The sequence below is a fragment of the Taurulus bubalis genome (assembly GCF_910589615.1).
Source record: "Taurulus bubalis genome assembly, chromosome: 11".
Taxonomy (NCBI): domain Eukaryota; kingdom Metazoa; phylum Chordata; class Actinopteri; order Perciformes; family Cottidae; genus Taurulus; species Taurulus bubalis.
Window position 1 is genome coordinate 15,131,486 of NC_136599.1, and position 21,306 is coordinate 15,152,791.

Here is a 21,306-nt window from a genome sequence, read left to right on the forward strand (position 1 = left end):
GTGATGTGTTTCTTTAATGTCGTTCACTCGTTTAGAGCCAGTTCAGCACATCGTTTTTTTAATGACAGAGTGTTTCTATTCTGCCGGACAATATTTGAAAGCTTTTAAGGTGTCCCAGGAGTGCTCGTCCAGGTCGAAAGAGGAGCCTCGCCTTTTCCTCTGTGCGGCGGAGTGTTTGGACTTTCAGCAAGCTCCTGTGCATTTGTTTCCCAGACACAAGCACTTTGATTCTCTGCCAAAACAAAAGGTTACGGCAACAACGTTGCGTGTATTACTTTGTTATATCAGGATATAGATGAACTTCTCCCAAATCCTCAGGGTGTTCATGTATTTGCCGCTTCTTGCCAGGAAGTTCAGAGGTCAGAGGAAGATTTTTTTATGATGAAAAAATTGAGATTTCCGATCCATCCAGACTTTCAGATTCATGGTAGGGGCCAAACACACTTTTGTTCTGCATTATTCTGTTTGCTCAGCCATTAGTTAACCGCTAAATAATAAATGCTCTACGATAAATGGAGAATTTGCTTGCACAAACACCCACTAAAATTAGACTCATCATTGCAGACAATTTCCCTGGACTCTGTCTTGTTTCCTGAGGATAGAAGATCAGACAGTAGCTATTATCGCCACAACCACCATCATCCCCCCCTTGTCAGAGCATATGATAGATGGTCTATAGGGTAGGGCACTGCATTTTTGTAATGCTGCAGCGTGTGTGTTCGTGAGGGTGTGTTTATGCTGAATGTTCTGATGCTTATGGTTTCCGAGCTAAAGCAAGGTTGATGTCTCAACTCAAGGTCACTTCTTCATTACAGTGGGGCAGAGCTTGCTGCCGGGCTTGTGGCTGCGATGGGGGTATAGACAAAATAAATTACTCCCCTGGGTGGCTGTCACAAGGGCAGGAAAATAGGTAAATGTCCCTCTTCGAATCAATTTAGGGTCAGCCAAGGAGTTCATCCAGTTGCTCTGAAGAGTGACGGAGCACCTCAGCCCTGACCAAAGTCGGAATAAATCAGACCTGGAGCCTGAAGCTTTACTACACTGAGCAATGTGTCTGCATTGCTTAACGCATGACCCCTAAACAGACCTGATGACTGCCGAGGCTGCTACTGAGCTTATTCCAAGACACCGAGAGGCCCCGACCGACTTACACAACCAACTCTCGTAGTGTCTGTGTTAGCGGAGAGCATCGGTGCATCATACTTAATAAACAGAGGAAGCAAAAGATAAATGATCCAGGCAATTCATCATCCCTTTTCGGAACACAAAATTATTTTCTGTTTCACTTTAACCCTTTCATCTGCATGATTTTGTAATACTTTCTGTCTGTCAAAGCAGCTGGGAGACATTTTTCTCTAGTAAAAGGATCTGCATACAGATGGGCCTTTATTTACGACAGCAATTTAACTCTCAAGTGTTTTTTGCTAAATGTAGCAGCAGTCATGATCCTACAAAAAGAAATGGCCTCATACTTTAGAGAAGATTAAGCTTTTATTCATCTTAAAATGGGTTATTCCCCTGAGAGCCAAAGGAATCAAGGTTAGCTTTTATCCCTCTCGACCACCTTGTTTTCATTACTTAAAGTGTGGTTGTGTTACACCTCAACAAAGTCCTTATAATTCTTTTTATTTCCAGTAAAAACAGGCATGTGCACAGTGTCTGATAAAATCCATTTTATGGGAACTCAATGTGCTTTCACAGGATTTACAGCAGTTTGTTGTGACGTGTCTAGTCCTGTTTAACCTACAATATGTTATGGCAACCGGCCAGCTATGAGCAGTGCATGTAAATAAATGTTTAAAATAAAAGCTCCATTGCAATGGTTGACCTTTAGTATGAAATATCATGTGGATGTCTAATATGATAGAGGAAAAGAAAGCAGAGAGATAAAAAAGGGCATTTCCCCATATATGGCTGGTTCTTGACTGGCAACTGCATCACAGGAACGGCACATTCGAAGATTCCCAAACAGGACAGGAAGAGGGAAATAATAACATAGAGGAAAGCACAAAAGCTTGGAACTGACAAGGAGTGTATTCACTCCAAACACAGTCCAGCTGTTGTGATGGAAGCAGCTATACATATAACATGCCTCACTGTACATACACATCCATGAAATATCCAGAACAATAACTGTTATTGTAGAGTAAGGAAGGGGAAGTCAGCATGAATAGATACAGCCTGGTTTCTGATTGTTGAGTTAGCCCTCAGTTTGTTGACTTTGTTCTGCTTTTTAAAAAGTGTGAAGAAGGAGAAGTAGAAACAAGGCTTACATCAGAGACAGAAAGTGTGACTTCCTGCGACGCCAGTTTCCACATTGCTGAATCTCACTAAGCCCATCAGCGTCTGCCTCCCGCAGCTGGTGTTTTACACACCTCTGTCAAAGCAGCTTTTCTCTGCCTCAGAGCGCTCACACACATCCCAGATTCCTCTAACTCTTGTTTCTCAGGAAAAAATATGTGTCTTATGTAACAATGATCATGATTAACTAAATAATAATAAGCCCATGTTCTCAGTGCCTTTAAATACAAAGTTGGACTGGTGAATCAAGATTCCAAAAACATGTTTTCTGAAATTCTTTAAAGTCTTGTGATTCATTTTGTTTGTTTCTGTGACTTTGTGAATTAGTGTTTGAAACAGAAACACACATTGAAAGAATAGTTTGCAACTTCCTATGAGTGCATTCATTATGAAAAATCAACCATCTCAAAACACTTAATTCACATTTAATTAATTTAATTCTACAGCCACGATCATCTGTTATGGGTGGGTTGGAGTCGTTAAACTCTTTGAAGTTCATCACACAACATAGAGAAGGAAGAGTCTTTTGTCAGCATCAACTCGGTGGCCTTTATTTTTTTTACTGTTTGTTTGTTCGTTCCATTTTTATCCCTCACTTCCCACAGTCTAATAGGTGACTCCACAAGGGAATGCGTGCCTGGAATCCCTCCAGCTCACGTCTTCTCTCAATCACCAACATTGTGATGTCTCTATTTGTATCCTTGCCAAGGTGACAGGAGACACAAGCTGTGCGGTGCTTACACCATGATAGTGTGCGTTTGTGCTGACAAAGCTACAGAAAAGTAGACATGAGAAAGTACTTGTGTACTCTGTACACTGTGCAGTGTTTATGTTAGCGGAGTACATTACCCGTATACAAAGTTTACTTTCGTCTCATGGGAGTCGGTGAGAAGTTGCAGTTGCGCTGCTCTTGTAGACGATAAGGCAGCACTGCATGTGCTGGCCTGGATCCGGGTTTGCACGCACTGTGCATGCAAACATGGATCCAGGCCAGCTATAGAAATAGACATGCTCAGTTTAAATGTCTGTAACAAACCAGATCACAGAAGCACGGTAGTACCCATAAATGTGACAAACAGAACAGGGGCTCAAAGGGTATTATGCAATGTATTGCATTACATTAGCAACAGCTGATAACAAACCAGTAAAAACCACATGTAATCTGTCCATGAGGTAATAGCTGGCCACGCTCTGGATGGCTTTAAAAACAGCACAGCGCTGCCACAGTGTGTTCAACTGGCAGCACTGCACTACAGCAGTGACAGAAAGGTGACAGCAGCTCCAGTGCCTCTTTACAGATTTAACACGTATGACATGTGAACTGTTGGTGTACATTGAGAGAAAACCGAACAGGACAACAGCTGCTGCAGCCCTTAGATCCATACCTCGCCATGACTACCTAAGAATGCCAATAGGACAGGCCTGCAGACAAAAATAGCATCTCAGTCCACTGAGATTTCAGCCACAACCTCCAAGCTGAACATTTTTGCAGCAACAGGATTAGTCTTCATGGTTTTGTTAACTGCTATACATCCTATTAAATACAAGGAGTGAGTTTTTTAAAATAAGAAAATACATTCTCAAATGAATCAAATATTCTGTAATTGTTGAGATGTTCCATCAGTATAGTAGATATAAATATTAGATTTAGAGAGAAGAAAAACAAGAAATTAGTCAGTGAACGCTAAATCTGTTTGGAACCTGTTATTGTTTGACCTAGATGAGGTCAGGGATTGTTGAATCACCAAACTTAACCAATTTACCATTAGCAATAAAAAACAAAACTTCAGAGATGACATACGCATGTTGCTATGGAAGAAGAGATGTTGAAAATTATATATATATATATATATATATATATATATATATATATATATATATATATATATATATATATATATATATATTTTGAAGGTCTGTCACTTGAAGCAACACTTTACATTGGAAGAAAAAAAACAGCCATTTAATGAATTAATTTTAAGAGACATATACACTAGACCTTTTCAGGCCAGCCAGTGGCATCACATTTTTGACATTTCATATGCATTGAGGTCTTGACCGCTCTTTGTTGGGGTTCAACATGTCGATACAAGTCCCACTCCTGCCAGTGCATCGCCACAGAAGGACAAAGGATAATCTGATCTGGTTGTAGCAATGGAATACAGTACACCTATATGTGTTTTGTTTATTTCTGTGGTCCAGGTTTATTGTTTGGTTTTATAAAAAAAAAAATGTTTACAAAACTCCATCCATTATTGACAGGACAAACTTGTGACGAAATTCATCTGAAAAATTGACAAGACTGATGGCATACAGACACAGTCTGAATTTAAAAAAAATATTAAGACTGCTGCTCTTGCTCCTTGTCCCAAAGCAGATCAAGTGGCAAAATCCTATTGGCTTGCCACAACAATGGATGATGGATCGTTGGTCGAGATCCAACAGAATTCAGTCTTTAACAATCCAGTGATTGTGAATCGTTTATGCCTGGATGGTGTTCTTTGCAGTGAAGGCCATGTAGTAGACCAGGATCCCCATAAGGGCAGCCACCACCTCAGTAGCCACCCATGGGCCATTCCACGCACCCTGTAGAGAGAGATTGCTTATTAAAGCTCATCACAGGTTCAGACAAAGAGAAGTTAGCAAATGATGACAAATTATACACTATAGTTACACCTGGTTCTAGAAATTCTCTGAGGCTGAGAGCAACATGAGTGATTGCTCAGGTTGGAGACCCGAATAAAATCTGTGACCGGGTTATTGATTTTACGGGGGTCCTGAACCAGTCTTTGGGAGCGACTGCTATAGAGGATAAACAGTATTTCTGAAGAAGCAATAACAACATATTTCCCCAAATTGTAAAAAAAAAAAAGAAAAAAAAAAAAAAAAAGCCTCTCAGTGTAGCTTCAACTAAACAAACAAGTGTCACTGAGGAGGTTTTTCATGAATCTACGTATTACAGCTGTAAAATAGTCTATGGAGTATAGTCACATACGATAAAAATAAATAATTGAAATCTTACTTAAAAAAAATATTTGTCTTAATAAAACGTGAATCATTGCAAATTATTGTTCTTAACAGACCGTCTAATAAAAGGTATGCCTTAAAGTCATTACATGTTTGACATTTTCTTAAGACTCTTTGGGGAATAATATACCAACTTCAAACTGGCTGCAATAACTGATTTTGGCCTCTTGGAGGCAGCAGAAAAAAAGCTGCGATCACATCACTGCCAACATCTTCATGATTAATTTAGAAGGTTATAATATGTCAAACAGTTGGCTATTTACACATCCAGCAGAGGCAGAGAAACATTAGCTTTTATCTGGAGTTGTATAGCTGCCTGGGTTAGTCCAACGTTCACTCCGTCTTAGTTCTGTCTTTGGTCTCCATTAATTCCTGAGGCAAATATCTGCTAAATGCACCGCTAGTTTTACCAGATAGCCACTTACTTTGTCTGTTTCCTGTTTTGGTACTGTGTAGGTAGTGTACACTGTTTTTTTAGAAGTTGTTTGCACTACACTATAATTATGCATACACATGTTTAATCTCAGAGGGTATAAGAGCCTTACCCTGTGGTCAATGTTGACGGAGAAGAGAGGCTCAATGGCATTTACATCTTCATTGTTTCTCTGGGCCTGAAACAAAGGAGATGCACACATATTCAAATTAGACAACCTTTAAACCTTGAACATTGCAAATACAGTGGAGCTCACTGGCAGTAAACTATGAGTTTATTAATCTATGAATCAAACACTAACCTTGCGCAGGGCGCTGTAGGACTCCTCATCAAAGAATTTAACCTGATATGTTCCAGAGCTGGCCTGTTTGTGAGGAAGACTCCAGGACACCTGAGGGAAGAAATCCCATGTTGACAAAAACTTATTTAATAAGGTTTAAGACAGTGTTCATCTTTGAAATGTGACTTTTGCAGTAAAGGGTAAGAAGTTTGGGGTGGTCCAAAATAAGAAAAGGTTAACTGTGGTTTTCAATGAGGCAGCATTCAATGCTCAACTCATTGTGGCGATACGATCAATTTGTAATCTAGAACTAACCATAAAAGAGATTCCAGTGAGATCAAATCCATATGCAAATACATGAACATGAGGTCACAAGCATACCTGGTACTTGCCAACATCCTGTCCTCTGGTCACAGGGAACTGTCTTCCATTGACATCAGCATACAGAGTCACACTCTGGAGAATAAAGAAAGGATCTTCATTGAGTCATTTGTTGACATGAACATCCAATCTCTATGTCCGTCTGAGGGGCTGGAGGTGGGCTGTTACCTGAGCTCCGTTGGCACAGGCCAGGCTGAGTTCAACGATGAAGACAGACTCAGAAGAGATGACGGCGTCAGAGGTGGTGTAGGCCGACGGGGTGATTGCTGGGTCTGTGCAGCTCTCTCCTGTCACCAGAGTACAGATCTGAGATCAGCTAAAGTCCTGAACACCAATTAATCATCGGCAGAGCATTGACACTTAAGGCACATTTCTCCAAGAGCTATATTCCACCTAATTAAGAGGACGAATGGAAGTGATTTTACCAACCAGCTAGCTAGCTAACGTTACTAGCTCACGTTTTGTTAGCATTAACGGCTGATTAACCCGGTAAATCTCTTCCGCCGGTCCCTCGCTGACTTACCGGAGCAGGCGACCACCAGCAGGGCGAGGAAGGCGGCGATACGAGTCATCGTGGCGTCCGAGAGGTTGTCAGGTAGGTTTTGTGTTGGTCCTGGAACTGCACTGTGCCTTTCACTCTGACTGAAGGGAAGAAGTCCACCTCAACTCACTGCTGCGACACGTCTGCGGCTGCGCAGCAATGACGTGGGCCATTAAGGCGCAGAGCAGTCTGGGAAATTGCTCTGTCGACACGTCATCAGAGTAAAACACACGCATCCACTGTCAAAGCCAAAAGTTATGGTTAAAACCTCAAAACAGAAGAAAGTTTTCTGAAGTTTATACAAAATGATCAATACATAAAACACATACTGCCCTTTCTGTGGTGGATATTCAGAAACCTTTTTTTCCCCATTGTTCTCGCATCCAGAAATTCTGACAAAACCTTTATATCATTATGAGGAATGTGGTGTTTGGTTACTTCAACAACCCAGACAAAGACCAATATGTTGGCAAGAATTGTTTTTTCATAAATGTAAATTTGAGTTTGAGCAAAATGTGAAACTGCTTTCTAATTTGACTAACAAAAAGGCTATGAAGACAGTATCTGTATGTGTTATATTTTTGTCTAGTGTGATGATTTAAAACCTGGCTCTTGTTTTTACTCCATTTACTAGCCCCTGTATACTGTATCTGTATCATGTTATTTAGTTTAACTCAACGAAAAATATTGAATACAGCAGTGGTTCCCAAAGTGGAGGTGGTACTACAGGGGGGTCGCGGCTTCATCACCAACCCACACACACAGACGCACACATACACCGGTAAAACAATATAAATGGTCGTCCAATGTTTCTATATCATCAAAGGGGGTCTTGACAGAAAACGTTTGGGAACCACTGGAATACAGTAATAATAGTGATCTGAATCATATACACGTCTTACTTTGTTGTTTTTCCATCTGCGGTTTGACTAGTTTCATTAATCCGTTACCACAATACAGCAGATGCTAAAACGCCCTCAACTTTTTTCACTTTTCATAAATAAATATTAAATTGTAAATCACCACATTTTAACTTTTAAACACTCATCAAGGCTAAAAGTTAAATACATGTAATGAAACCTCCCACATTTTCCAATCGTAATATCTGTAACCCCCAAAAAACTAAACAAATAACAGAATAGACAAAATATTTATTTGGCACGTATTCTAGATATACAGACAAGTGTTTTACAAATAATATATACAAATTCCTTATAGCTACAGTATTCACAGTTTCATCAACAATGCAAGTCTATCTCATGTTGGTAAACACATTTGAGTTAAAGTGGAAACGATTAAATATCAACACAGATACAGACATAAAGCCATATGCTGCCTAACTACAATCAGCTGTACACAAACACATCTGTGCAGTTAAAACACACTTTCCATATTGTTCTGCATTCACAGCAGAGTTCTGCAGTATAAAACATGAATGTAGAATTCTGAGTGGGGAGCCATCCTGTGGAAAGAAGCCCAGAACAATCTCAAGCACCTCAGAGAAGGGACCAGGGGTCAGTGGTTTTAGTTTTCTAGAGATGGATGTGTTGAAAGCTACCGTCAGACCACCTCCATGTAGTCGTTGCTTTCTTTTCGGTTCATCTACTGATGCCAGTCCTCTTATTTCAGTGGGTCTGCTGCTCTGAAGAGGCCTGGTCCTCTTTCTCTGCGTCCATCCCGCTTGCCTTTCCTTTGGGGAGCTTGGGCAGAGGGAGAGGAGGCGGTGGAGGAGGGATCCCGCAGTGCTTGTCGTGAGAGAAGCTCCGTGAAGACAGAGTCCATCTGGCGACAGACCTCCTAAGAGATTCAATAAACAAGGAGATAAAACCCTTTGTTCTCTGCTCTCCCTTGATCATGTATGCACATACGATAACATAAACCATAACATACTATTGTCATTAAACCCATGATGATTTGCTGCTGCTTTGTAACAAGACACTTGTGTTAGTTATAACTAATCACTTTATAAATATGAATAAATAATTTTCTAACGCTCTCTAGATCACTTATAGGCGGTTAGTCAATTTATTTGCAACTTGTTAGATTACAACATTTACAACTACAGACTTGACTGTAAAAACCAAACGATACGTTTAACACGTATAGTTGTGATCTATAGTTCAAGATTTACTAAACCTACACCCTTTTATTATTATTTTACAAAGTGAAATCAGTCATTTGAAATTAGAAACAAGACATACCTTGTCTACTTGAACCACTATATCCTCAGAAGATGAGTGTTCCTGATATCTGTATGCAAAAGAAGAGATCAGAAGACATTTCATATGAATTCCTCACTTAAACATAAGTCAGTTGTAATCCTGCGACATCCAGTACTACTCACTCTCTGGACACATAGCCAGGAGAGTGGCCTCGCCGTGGCTTCCACTGTGGTCCAGTGGGTATGTGTAACATTTGCTTTCCACTCGAAGCGTTGCCGCCAACTGCTCCAGCTGTCAACCTCCTTTGGTCAATCGAGCTGCTGCTGTTGGCTCTAGGACGTTCTGCTTTTCTCTGTGATGATGCTGCAGATGAGCTGGTGCTGTTGTCAGCTGAGGACCCTGCTTCCAACTCTGTAGTACATCCCATCGACACATTATGTTACTCTATTCAGAAACACCCTCACAGCCTTAGAGAAGATGTGCACATACAACTTACCATCTTTGTACTCTGCGTCTACGTCTCCTTCTTCAATGATCGGCTCACTGTGAAGAAGAACATCCGGAAATGATCCTTCCACCATACATTGCATCCATGTTGTGTTTATGAGCATCTTTTCTCTTACCAGTCATCCTGTTCCAGTGTCATACATTTCTCATACACCGGCCCTTGTACTTCGCTCTGGCTGGGGAAGATGCTTTCGTGCTGGAGGATGATGCTCTTCACCAGGGCGTTGATCTGAGACTGCAGGGTGACGACGTCCTCATCGTGAGCGCCTCTTACCAGGCTGGGGCCAAAACACACAGCCAGGTTGTAAGGCTGCATCATGTTCTCGTCACTGTATTGAGACACACTGGAGGCAGGGAGCAGAGACGCACACATTAGGTTACACAATGAAGGAGAGGGGATCGAAAGATTAAAAGATGAGACACAAAGTAAAAGATGAACAAAACATTTTTGCTTCAAATGTTCTTCACTGATTTTAACCAATATATATATATCTTGGGTTTTATTTAGTTTGCTTCCATTTTGTTGCAGTGTATGCACCAGTCTGTGTAAACCTTTTGTCCTTTGCATATGCCAGCTCTATTAACTGTCAAGTCACTATTTAGTGTGTCATCATTTTGTAGGGTGAATAATTCTGTTAAACATTCCTGTATTATTTTCATTAAGTCCAATTTAGTTGGTCTTGTATGAAAATGTGCTGCTCTTATACATATATAATGTGAAAAACCCTTGATCCATCACACTTCTGTCAGATCAAATAAGACATCAGTCAACAGGTACAAATATTTGGTTCTTTCTCTTCCTAGAAAGAAATATCCTGTGATGCAATTCTTCTTCTTTTTTTTTAAATAGATACATCATTTCCTGAATGGTGATGACTGCGACGAGTGTCAATACTCACTGGTGAAGGAATGCAAAGAGGTATCTCATGACAATGATGACGGGCTCAGGGTAGGCATAGATGACCATTTTGAGCTGAGCTGCTCTCTCCGCCTCATTCTTTATCTCTGAGAAAATGTAATGAAAGAAAAAAGGTAAGCTCCTGCCGTGCGCTCTCGGCCACACTCACCGGACATTTTAAACACATACACCCACACACTCACGGACATGCTCCAGGAGTTGGTCGGTGCTGTCGATGGGGAAGAGGGGATTCTCCAGACTTCTGAAGTAGAGCTTCAGCACTCCAGCAATAGAGTCCAGGTTATATCTCCGCTCAGCCAGGGGGTCCTCTCCTGCAGGAGAAGCCCACAGCCCCACATTACTAATGCTCCAAAGTGAAAGGAGCTAATCTCCATTGAAAAAAAAAAAAAAAAAAAGGAGGCATACAGGTCATGCAAACACACACACACCTCGCTCGAATGCATCCCTCAGGTTGTTGACCTCGATCTGAGACCCCGGCACTCTAAATATCCCTTCATGGTGGAGACCTGATGGACAGATAGATCAGTGCTCTGAAGTAGCTCGAGTAGATCCAATGCAAAATTATATTTAGTCACCATGTGTAAAAAAACCTCTTGTTTGTAGAAGGATGGGATAATCCAAAGTTAAATATATTGCTGCAGTCTGTTGCTTTAAGCCCGTTCACTGGGGACTCTAGAGTTGGAACACAAGTCTAACTGTTTTTTACTTACTCTGTCAGTCCACAAAACATTCCCCACCCTTTGGTGAACACACTGTTCTATGTGGTCGCAACTATTGCAAATTTGTGCTTGTTTTGTAATGTCTTGAATACATTTTTGCTTTAAAACATGCAAATGAACAGCTCCCATTTTACCGTTCCTTCAATCTTGAATACTTACCGTTAAGGTTGATAAAGCAAATGCAACTTTCTACAACAATTGGAATATGTTGTCCTGATGCCTGAATGAAGGACATTTTTGGATTAATATTACAAACTAAAAAGTCTAATACTTTACTGATAACACATGTGCTGGAAAAAATAGATTAGAATACATGTCGAAAGTGAAATGCTGACCTGTATGAAGGACAGCATGTCGCCACTGAAAAGTTTGTGGTTGTGCATCAAATTGGCACTCGAGTGATTCTTCCTGACACGCATTGACTTTCCATTCGGTCTGCAAAGCCAGATGCCATAATGTGAACACACAGTAAGCTTCATTCTGTTACAATTGTATAATATGTACCATGTTTCTAAAGTATACAACATTGTTTACAACTAAACCAAGAATACAATGAACCCTTAAAACATTCATACATGTACCGAGGCTGATGTCCGTTTGACGCTTCTGCTAGCAGGAAAAAGAAAAGAACAAAAAGCCAACTAGTCAGAAGAAATGCACCAACTCTATTCATAGGACACTTTGGGTCAGCAGTTGACCTTTTGGTATCAGTTTGTGTGAAATGCAGAAGTGATACCTTTTTCTACAGCCACTTTCAGATGGTCATGTTTTGCTTGCAGTTTAGCGACCAGGGAGCTCTTTACGAGGTGATCTTTTACTTTCTGTAAAACAAAATCAGACGGGATTTAAAGTCATTATCATGCCATCACCATCATTCACTGAGGTTCTGGTCATCATCATCAACCAGAACTCTACAATAAGAGACAAAAGTCTCTGCATATCCACAGCTGCATATCATTAAAACTTCCCAAAACAGAAAGCTATTCTGGTTAATAACTTTAAAAACCTGACTCACAGTGACGTAGTGGTTTTCTATTTCTGGGACGTTGGCCCTGCGGCGGGCCACACTGGGCTTGACCGTCAGGTTCTCGGTGCTGCCCTGCCGAGAGGACCCGCTGCCGAGCTCCAGATCATCATCTCCAATACTCTCCAGCAGGGAAGACTGGGCCGCCAACATGCTCTTACTCGTCTGTATGACAGTAACAGAGATAACGTGTGAATATTATGCTTTGACAATACTGCATAGAATTAGTCATTCTAATGGAGTCTTTGGATTTTGCCAGTGCCCTTGCACTAAGAATAACCAAGATGGCGTGCAAAATATTAGGGTCTGAGGTGAACATACTGTGGTTGCATTGAAGTGCCTGTTGCAAAGGCCAGTACAATTTGGGCACTTGTGAACAATACATACAAAGGATTCAATATGATGGGCTTGGTTAATTTGACTTGAGGTTTAGAGACTGAAATTTGAAATATGGTCTAAAAGCATCTTTAATTTGCCATATTTACTGACCTGGAGGAATGCTGGCCACATTTTGATGGATTTCCATAGAAGATGTAGATGGAAGTAAGAAAAAAAGCTGCGATTGAATTCGAGCTTGGTGAAATAATAAAACTGGTGTATCCAGTAGACCCACTAAAGAGTGATGAGGAGGTGCGATGTACTCTACCTCCTCCGTTTCCTGTGTAACATCTCTCAGTCTGGTTTGTATCTGTTTAAATCTGGTCTCCAGCTCGCATCTCATCTCACCCTCTGCACTCACCTCGGAAACCTGAGAGACACACGAAAGTTTAGAGTCGAACAGCTGGATAATCCACTGAATAAAGACAAACAAAAACACAGACCTGGTCTCCATCATGGGGCTGATAGGGGAAGCGAAGGGGCATGCAGAAGGTGTTATAATGGTCCCGCAGGAGGGCGTCTCTGTCATGGCTCTGGTCCAGCCCGGACACGGTGCCTTGGAGCTGCTGCAGCCCCGTGGTCAGGTTGTCCCGGGTCCGCCACCGACTGGACAGGTAAGCTTGCATCACCCGACTTAAAGAGAGGTGGTACCCTACATCTGCACACTGGGGGAAACAATATCACGTTTGTAATGTAGGTGCTTGGGGGATCAAGATCTGCTTTGTAATATCTGAGCCAACATCGTACTAATGCTCCAATGTTTTGAAAGTTTGATAATCAGCCCAATGAGGCGGATTAAGGATAGCTTTTAAAATAAAATAAAGACAAAAACGGATTACACACTCACATCTATGAGAGAAGAGATGTCTTTGAGGTAGTACTTATTCATGGAGGCATTGGCTGCAGCCAAGTTTAGGATGTAATCGTTTCGGGCCTTGCTGCACTTCAAGTTAATCTCTTGAACTTTACCTTGTCTCTATGGGACATAAACAATTATCAATAAGGAGGTGAAATAGACTGCATATATAGACATGTATGCACATTATACTGCATAAAGGATGCTTACTTTTTCTATCAACCTCTCCAGCTTCTTAGCAGCACTCTGCTTCTGCTTTTCCTCCTGTTTCTCTGCCTCCTTCAGCTTCCCCTCTGCACACACATAGTCAGAGTGGTACTGGAAGTATGTCCGCCATGCCTGCACACAGACACATACAGCTATGCTTTCCAAGATTTGGTTAGGAAACAGAAAATGTTTGGGGTGATTGGTTCTCACTTACAGTCTGAAACTCCGTTGTAACCTTGAGTAGTCCATCTTGTAGCTGAGTACAGATATCTTTACTCTGGTGTAGAGACAAAATACCACAAATATATGGATCAACACCGAAGGAACAGGGTGAGCCACTCAATATTTTTAATGTCAAGAGTTCAACAGAAATACAAAGGTGAGTGTCAGAAAATTAAAAAAAATGGTGGCAAGCCTGTCAGGCAAATTGCCCCGTAGATACACAGACTTGTCCCATGATGAAAGACTACGTTTGTGTTTGGTTGCGCCATATCAGTACCTTCTTTGCGAGGCGCTGTGTGTACTCCAGGCAGTGTGTGAGGGGCTGGATGAGGAAGTTGCTGCAATGCTCACTCAGCCTACTGTGGTCCCTACTTTCTTGGCGGGTCTGGGACAGCAGAGCCAGCCAGACCTGGGCCACCGAGTGACTACTGGGCTCCTTCCTGAGCATGTGAAGGAGGAAAGGAAGACAAAGAAAAAAACGTTTGCAAGGTACAACCAAAAATGGTTCACAACAGCGTCCTCAAATGAACTGCTAACTAATGCATTACATGATGAGACAAGGGTTATCTTTACCTCTTGATCCTGGAAGTGAACCTTTCAGCAAGTTTTTCAAGGGAGCGGGCATACTCGCTTTCAAGCTCACCCCGCCGACGCAGGTAGTCCGTCAAGTCCTGCAGCTGCTGGCTCTTCTGCTCCAGTTGCAAGTCCAACACCTTCAGCTGGTCTACAAGCTGGCAACGCACCTCTGAAAGGGAAAGAAAAGAGGGACAAAAGAATAACAAACAAGGCAAAGAAAAAGAAACACATATGAGAGAATGTGACGCATTCTGAAACTGTGGGTGAGAAACTGAATTTACATTTGTTTCCCCAGAAAAGGAACATGTGTTGATCAGTGAAGAAGGGGTGTGTTACAGAGGGAGAGTGGTGCAGATAAAAGTAATTGTTTCACCTTTGATTTGAGTGTCGTAGTCCATCATACCGACCTTCTCCTTCCGGAGTTTCACATGGGAAGTCATTGTTGCTCCAACTGGGTGGAATTCTGGATAAAGGAAGTGAATATTTTATTAGCGGTTTAAAATACTAGCTGTGCTGTTCCTTTTTTTTAATCTCTATTGCAGAATCACAGTGTTCTTTGTGTGCATGCAAGCTATTCTGATCTTCTTCGGTGCACAAAGTCTTTTTAAAGAATCAAGGCCTATGACCGGCTGCTGCACCCAAGCATGACGCTCTACAACTCTTCACACCTCAAGTGTTGAACACCCCTCCCCTCCACAGACCATGCTAACTTCCTGATGAAACAGAAAGAGAGAAAAGAGCATGTTCATCTTACTGTAACACATCTCTTCAAACTGGTCACCCGCTGCAATGGTCTGCTGAACTGCAGGCAACTAGAAAACCAGTTGGCATGTGCCGTCTGTCTGCTGCACCGGTCAAGCTGCAGAATTGCATGAGGTGCAAAAATAGCTCTAGCTACATCTCAGCTGTCCTAAAAATAGGATGAACCACAAGGCGTAAAACTCTGTAGAGATCTTTGTTCTCAATACTACAGATGGTTTCACCAATAATACTTAAGTTTACCGATGCAGTCTTGGTATCCTGTATTGTTTTTTTAATAAAACGGGCGAAAAGCATCTGGATTTGTTGGTTTCTACCATTTCTAGATATCTTACCAATTTGATGACTGAGAATCATTATAGAAAGTTTATTCCAGTTTAGACTAAGAAATTGGGCTGTGTACATACCATGAGACTTTAGGCAACCAGATAAACACAAAAATGAAGTCTTCGCTGAAAAACGTGATGTATTTGAGAAACTTTGGCTTTGGCTTCTTCCAATTTTGTTATCATATAATATGCCAGAAACTTAAAGTGCAACGCATGACAGTAATTCAAACACATGATCATCCGACATGCCTTTGATAGATTGAGAATCAACAACTTAGTCTGATGACTCCAAGATGTCACTTATTAGGACGACATTTAGCGCACACCAAAAAGGGGAAGAGCGGGGTGTTTTTTTGCTGGACCATAACTCTTTGTACACAGCCATCACACACAGACTCTCTTCATCCCCCTAACTTCCCCCTTTTTTTTAAAGCCAAACATCACTCATCAGCATTCTCTCAGCTGAACTGCGTTCACTCCCCTCCTTTTAAACAGATACATGTATCATCAGACCTCTTAAAATCAGTGTGCTGTTAAAGCAAAACACAAAATTCCTTGTTGAAAAGGAGGGTCTCATTTTTCCAACCTGTCACCCTTTTCCATTTGCCCCTTTCATTCTTTCACTATGTGATCAGCAGTGAATCACCGCCTCACATTGTCACAAACTGCTGGAATACTTAATAAAAGATAGCCTCAACCTTACAGAAACTGGTTCTTCGGTCGCCATTCTTGTAATTCTGGGTGTTTCCCTTTGGGTTCTCACAAGTACCAACACATAGATGCTGCCTGAGCTATGAGACATTACTGGCCTGAGGGCCAAGTCTAGCAATCCTTCATAACTGCCCTTATTTTGCTGTACAAACATGTGTTTATCAGTACGAAACTGGCAACCTGTCTACGTCCGACGAGACAGGTCAGTAAATGAAAATCAATAAAAGTTTAAGGCATCCAAAAAAAAGAAGTCATACCTGGTGGGGAGCAGTCTTCACTCGTCTCTTCTCCAGACCGAGGCAACTAAATAATGCCAGTTAATGGCACAGTAAGCTCTCAACTGTTTCACCTCCCCCTCACATTGGACACGGATGGATGTGGGTGGAGTGGAACTCATCTCTCTCTCTCTCGCTCTCTCTCTCTCTAACACACTCACTGCTCTCTCTTTCTCAACACTCATCTCACTCACACGTTCAGTTTGAGAAGTCAGTGTGTGATTGTGCAAGTGTGACAAGGATTGAAAACTTTTTTCGAGTCTCTCTTTCATGCTGCCACTGGAACTCCACAGCAGGTTTTGAGTCCAATCAAACGTCAGCTGTTTTCACCGATTAGTCCCCCAGTACTAGTCTGTCACAGGCTACTAAGTGAAATCAGCTGCTATGGTCTTCAGTTGGAAGACTCCTGAAGACTTTGGCGTATTCTTGGCACAAGACTGTATGACCACAGTTTATGATGAGTAATGTATGGTGAGCAGGCTAATCGTGGAAACACCTCATGTCAACACACAAATTGTAAAATGGTTTATAACTTCAGAAAAAATCCCACATAACTTTCATCACATATGCACTGCTGGTTAAAAAGAGAGAAGATAAAACAATGATTGATGCTATTAAATGATAACGCAATTATCTCGATTTGTTTTAAAGAGCAGGAGCTTTTTTTTCTCTGACCTCTTTCTGAAAACTATTTCCAATTTGTGACAAACAGTCAAAACTGTTATGTCATGTACTTCTCTCTTACTCCTGTTTCCTTCCTCTAAGAGACAGTAGGAAGAAGATACTTCAAAAACAACTTAACTGACACAGGTTGGCCAGTATGGCACTGTTTGATTTGAGGAAGTTTCTAGTCCTTATGTATTATATCATTGTTTGATTGATTACCAATCAGTTTAAAGCTTTTACAAACATAGAGCCTTGAAACACCAGTTTACATTAAAGAATGTCCACAGCATCTTTCAGCTGGTCTCTGGAGGAGGGTTTAAGTTTGGAGGTCACACATTGATTTTAGTCTTTCAGCTTGACTTTGTAGCATGTTGCGAGTTTTCTTAAATCCCCTATTATGTAGCATAATTCTTTATCATGATGGCATTTTTCCAACAACCCTTGTGAAAACATGTGCAGTGTGGCTTTTAACATGATGTTGTATTACTAAACCGAACAAAGAATATTTGTCACTTTTTTTGGTTTCGTTTCAATGTACAAGGTTAACCACTTGTTCCGTAATCTGGGAGAAAATGTTTCACTCAAAACATAATTGAGAGTGCAGTTTAGTTGTATGGGAATTTTGCAGGAGGTTGTGCGGGGGTTACCGTCTGCCAGTGTCTTTGTTTGATGCCGCCACCAGGACTCAAAGTGGGAAATAGTCACTCACACAGCTTTTTCACCATCAATGAACACCTTTACTTTGGATCATGTATACCTCACACAGCATAAGTAATATAATGTGAATTCATCAGTAAGCTTTTGAAGAAAAGTTTACTATACTTTAATATATTTGGATATTTTATTGACCCACTTGAAAGTATTGTATTGACACTTGGAGGTAATCAATACGCTGCCTTTATGATCACTTATTGAAATAAGTGTGATACAAAAATATTATTTGAAAGATTTATTTGCAGTTATTCTGTTAAATAATTAAGAGACCAGATTAAGACAATTTGCAAAGCACAAATTGTTTTAAATTCTCTAAATCTCACAGAATTTTGGGCAACTTTTGGTAATGACAACAGCAATCCAATAAAAACATTGAGACCAGTTATTCATTCGAGTTTCATTTAGGTAACACCCTGATTCAAGTCATTATCCAAGACTTTTTGTTCATCACTGCAATGGAAAACAAGCTTTAAGAAAAACCAGTGACAGAAAGGCTTTGACGCAGATCGTCAGTTTGTAAAGCCAGAAATATTGTCAAATAGGGATAAAAAGAGGAAGCAAGGGATGAATTTTAAAATGTCTAGGACTGCAGCGTCATTGTGAATCAGAAGAAGAATCTTTAACATCTGTGCTTTCCGTTGCCTCGCTGACTTCACTCAGCTCTTTGCTCTCTCCTCCGCTGTCTCTCTCGTTCTCTTTCTCCTGATCACCGGATCCCGACGGGTTCTGGCCAGACGGAGCCTCCTGGCCCGATAGACGCACTCCGGGTTTTCTCAGTTTAGGGACATATAGACAGAAACGGAACACATTCATAGTTAGGATCTGCTCGTGATCCTGAGGTTACAAGGAGCTGGTGAAAATCATATCAGTGTAGAAAAGCAAGTCACCTCATCAGCAACGGGGATCAGGTCTCTCTTCATGGCGTAGGCATCCTCCCCATCGGCATAGTATTTGGGCTCTATCTCACTAATCCTGTGGAGGAGCAACAATATATCACATCAGTTGCAGTCAGAACTAATATTTAAAGGCTGGGCTCAAGATGTAACTTGTTCAAATGTTACTAATTTTAGTAATACAACTAATGAAGGATGTTTTTTCCACTATAATTGTAATTTGTGGCATTGTATACTTTATGTTGGGAACTAAATTTACAGAAATATAATTCAAGGGATTCAAAGTCCAAATAATTGAAACAATTTAGAGACTTGGTTTTTGATGTCTGGAGCTCTACGGATAATGGAGTGATGAGGGAAATACAACATTTTTTAAAAGAACCTTTATGATTGTCTACAATGACAACTGGTTCCTAAATGACCCTGACAATATGAATGAAGAAAAAGTAGTGCAGAGTTCGTGGTGCCGGCAGCTGCAAAATGTGAATGTCAACAAGAAAAGAGCAGACTGAGCAAAACACCTTGTTCTTCTGTGTTAAAAAAAAAAGAATATTATTGATCATATATCCTCATAAACTGAGAATAAGCTAATAGACGGATTTGTTGGCTCGCTCTACACATGACCTGAGTGTTTCTAAAAAAGCTGGGCTATGACCATACTAACTGTGTAACAATACAACAAGAGTACATACTGTACCTTACAATTAAAACACTAAAATATGTTGGCACAGAAATAAACTTACTGGAATTTCAGTGTGTTTGAGTACAGGTGCAAGGCTGCTCGGTTGCTGCAATGGAGAGAAAAGATTGGTAAGTTCCTTGAGAACAGGACACACAGTCAGAGCCAAGGGACCCACACAATAACATATCCAAACAGACCAAAGAGAAACCAACTCCACAGAGAGCAAACAGTGCACTATACCTTTTGCGAACATGAAGTGAGACATATTTAGCGTTGAAGTTTTCTATCATGGCCCGGCTGGCTTGATCCATCAGCTTCTGAGCGAGGCCAAGACGTCTGTGGGAGCGCTTCACAGCCTGGAAGACAAAGATATGTGTTTTGTTGCCCAAGAGAAGACAGCCAAATATCTCAGTACTATAAAACATGTAATATCTGTAGATATGTGTGTGTATGGGGAGTCTCATTTACACTCACCAGAGATGTGATATGTCCGTGGGGTACATCATCAGGGTCCTCCTCCCTACAGTCCAGTAAAGGTTTAGGGAACACATCAAACATTGCCTTTGTGCAACTGGTGTTAAATAAAGACATATATAGTCAAAGATTCAGACTCACATCTTTGCCAGCACATATCCCACAATTTTGCCATTTTCGTCCTCTGCAATGTATGAGAGCTAAAACGAGAAAAAAAGAAAATAAAAGAAAATGAGAGTCAAACATACACACTGTCAGGATGTCAGAAGAAAAAGAAAAACTGCACAGTTAGCTAATCACCTGAGGCCAGGACAATCCGTGATAGAAATAGTATTTCATCTGGTAGTTTTCTGGAAGACACAGCAGGTTGCAGTGCTGCATATTCATAAGGTCCTCCGGCTGAAAACAAAACAAAACAGTCAGAAAGATGCGTGACACAATGCTTCGCCCTTAGTCGGCGATATGTGGACAGCTAGCGAGCAGGCTGTAACAACTAGCTAAGCTAGCAGTCAGTAAAAACAGCATGGCTGTCGCGAGGATTTCAGCACACTTACCCTCGCGTTTCGGATGTTCATTGTGTTCGTTGGCTTTTTATCTGGACTGTGGAGACAGAGTTAAAATAAACTAACGTCACGCGGATCAATCAATTCATAATAATAATACTACAAAGGTTTAAAGAGCTCGTCTTCGCTAACTAGCTAACACGACTTGCTAGCAAAGAAGGGAGGGGAGGAAAGAGCGTGCCACAATAAGGTCGCACACTTCCGGTTGCACCGTGCGCCGGGACTTCAAAATAAAAGTTGTAACATTTGCGCGAGGCACGATAATATGGCATGAATCCATTTTATTTTGAAGAATTCCCTCACGTCGACAAAAAGCCGGTTAATACAATGTGTATTATAGTCGTAAACTTTACATACATTTAAACGTCAAACTAACGTAAAGGGGGCCCCCGGATCCCCAGGGCCCCCCAAAACCCAAGCTGCATTATGTGCTTTGCGCCACGAAAGTATAATATAAACTAAATGGGTTACATTGTATTACCTGGTCTTGTGGCCCTGTTGGAATCTTGTGTTCGTAATTTGCATTCATTTCAATGCACCAGTCTCTCTAGGCCTTTAAATGAAGCTGCCATCTGAGTCTGTTTAGTAGTCTGTAGTGGGAAAATTGAGGGGTCAGGGTACACACTGCACAGGGATGGGAGTTGGCACATATTTGCCCTGGAGCCCCCAATCATGTCAATATAAAATTGATATAACAGGTATTTGCT

General features: G+C 41.1%; 3 protein-coding genes across 6 annotated transcripts; all 3 read right to left on the reverse strand.

Moving 5' to 3' along the window:
• Window positions 1–4,476: 4,476 nt before the first annotated feature.
• ssr4 (signal sequence receptor, delta) lies at window positions 4,477–7,087 on the reverse strand. The gene is made up of 6 exons (XM_079226858.1): window positions 6,946–7,087; window positions 6,591–6,709; window positions 6,423–6,497; window positions 6,063–6,152; window positions 5,874–5,939; window positions 4,477–4,887 (listed from the first exon to the last, which is right to left on the reverse strand). The coding sequence occupies exons 1-6, from the start codon at window positions 6,992–6,994 to the stop codon at window positions 4,783–4,785; spliced, it is 504 nt and encodes a 167-aa protein (XP_079082984.1). The 5' UTR covers window positions 6,995–7,087; the 3' UTR covers window positions 4,477–4,782.
• Window positions 7,088–8,104: 1,017 nt separating this feature from the next.
• LOC306744226 (SLIT-ROBO Rho GTPase-activating protein 3-like) lies at window positions 8,105–16,666 on the reverse strand. Of its 4 annotated transcripts, none has more exons than XM_079226830.1 (22): window positions 16,590–16,666; window positions 14,907–14,996; window positions 14,531–14,702; window positions 14,235–14,397; window positions 13,950–14,012; window positions 13,739–13,867; window positions 13,520–13,648; window positions 13,116–13,337; window positions 12,941–13,042; window positions 12,286–12,459; window positions 12,007–12,091; window positions 11,852–11,876; window positions 11,606–11,705; window positions 11,430–11,490; window positions 10,980–11,057; window positions 10,734–10,862; window positions 10,532–10,637; window positions 9,749–9,976; window positions 9,622–9,668; window positions 9,308–9,536; window positions 9,165–9,213; window positions 8,105–8,760 (listed from the first exon to the last, which is right to left on the reverse strand). In XM_079226830.1, exons 2-22 carry the CDS (start codon window positions 14,971–14,973, stop codon window positions 8,584–8,586), a joined length of 2,535 nt encoding a protein of 844 aa, XP_079082956.1. In that variant the 5' UTR covers window positions 14,974–14,996; window positions 16,590–16,666; the 3' UTR covers window positions 8,105–8,583. The 4 variants fall into 4 exon arrangements, with proteins under 4 accessions (XP_079082956.1, XP_079082954.1, XP_079082955.1 ...); XM_079226828.1 differs by having other exon boundaries at window positions 11,846–11,876; XM_079226829.1 differs by having other exon boundaries at window positions 11,852–11,879.
• Window positions 16,667–18,001: 1,335 nt separating this feature from the next.
• On the reverse strand, window positions 18,002–20,743 carry naa10 (N-alpha-acetyltransferase 10, NatA catalytic subuni). Its single transcript, XM_079225620.1, has 8 exons — window positions 20,591–20,743; window positions 20,337–20,435; window positions 20,178–20,236; window positions 20,037–20,082; window positions 19,803–19,918; window positions 19,624–19,668; window positions 18,873–18,959; window positions 18,002–18,771 (listed from the first exon to the last, which is right to left on the reverse strand). Exons 1-8 carry the CDS (start codon window positions 20,609–20,611, stop codon window positions 18,582–18,584), a joined length of 663 nt encoding a protein of 220 aa, XP_079081746.1. The 5' UTR covers window positions 20,612–20,743; the 3' UTR covers window positions 18,002–18,581.
• Between the last annotated feature and the right edge of the window lie 563 nt (window positions 20,744–21,306).

What these genes read in the sequence shown, in the direction of transcription:
- LOC306744226 (XM_079226827.1), bottom strand. Translation starts at nt 14,973, where the DNA reads ATGACTTCCCATGTGAAACTCCGGAAGGAGAAGGTCGGTATGATGGAC. An exon ending in TTCACTTCCAGGATCAAGAG is followed by an intron (nt 14,398 to 14,530) that starts GTAAAGATAACC and finishes TCACATGCTCAG; the next exon opens with GAAGGAGCCCAGTAGTCACT. An exon ending in TAGAAAACCACTACGTCACT is followed by an intron (nt 12,092 to 12,285) that starts GTGAGTCAGGTT and finishes TTTGTTTTACAG; the next exon opens with AAAGTAAAAGATCACCTCGT.
- naa10 (XM_079225620.1), bottom strand. Translation starts at nt 20,611, where the DNA reads ATGAACATCCGAAACGCGAGG. An exon ending in ACGGACATATCACATCTCTG is followed by an intron (nt 19,919 to 20,036) that starts GTGAGTGTAAAT and finishes TTTGTCTTCCAG; the next exon opens with GCTGTGAAGCGCTCCCACAG. An exon ending in ATCCCCGTTGCTGATGAGGT is followed by an intron (nt 18,772 to 18,872) that starts GACTTGCTTTTC and finishes CTGTCTATATGT; the next exon opens with CCCTAAACTGAGAAAACCCG.
- ssr4 (XM_079226858.1), bottom strand. Translation starts at nt 6,994, where the DNA reads ATGACTCGTATCGCCGCCTTCCTCGCCCTGCTGGTGGTCGCCTGCTCC. An exon ending in AGGATGTTGGCAAGTACCAG is followed by an intron (nt 6,153 to 6,422) that starts GTATGCTTGTGA and finishes TTCTTCCCTCAG; the next exon opens with GTGTCCTGGAGTCTTCCTCA. An exon ending in CCTACAGCGCCCTGCGCAAG is followed by an intron (nt 5,940 to 6,062) that starts GTTAGTGTTTGA and finishes CCTTTGTTTCAG; the next exon opens with GCCCAGAGAAACAATGAAGA.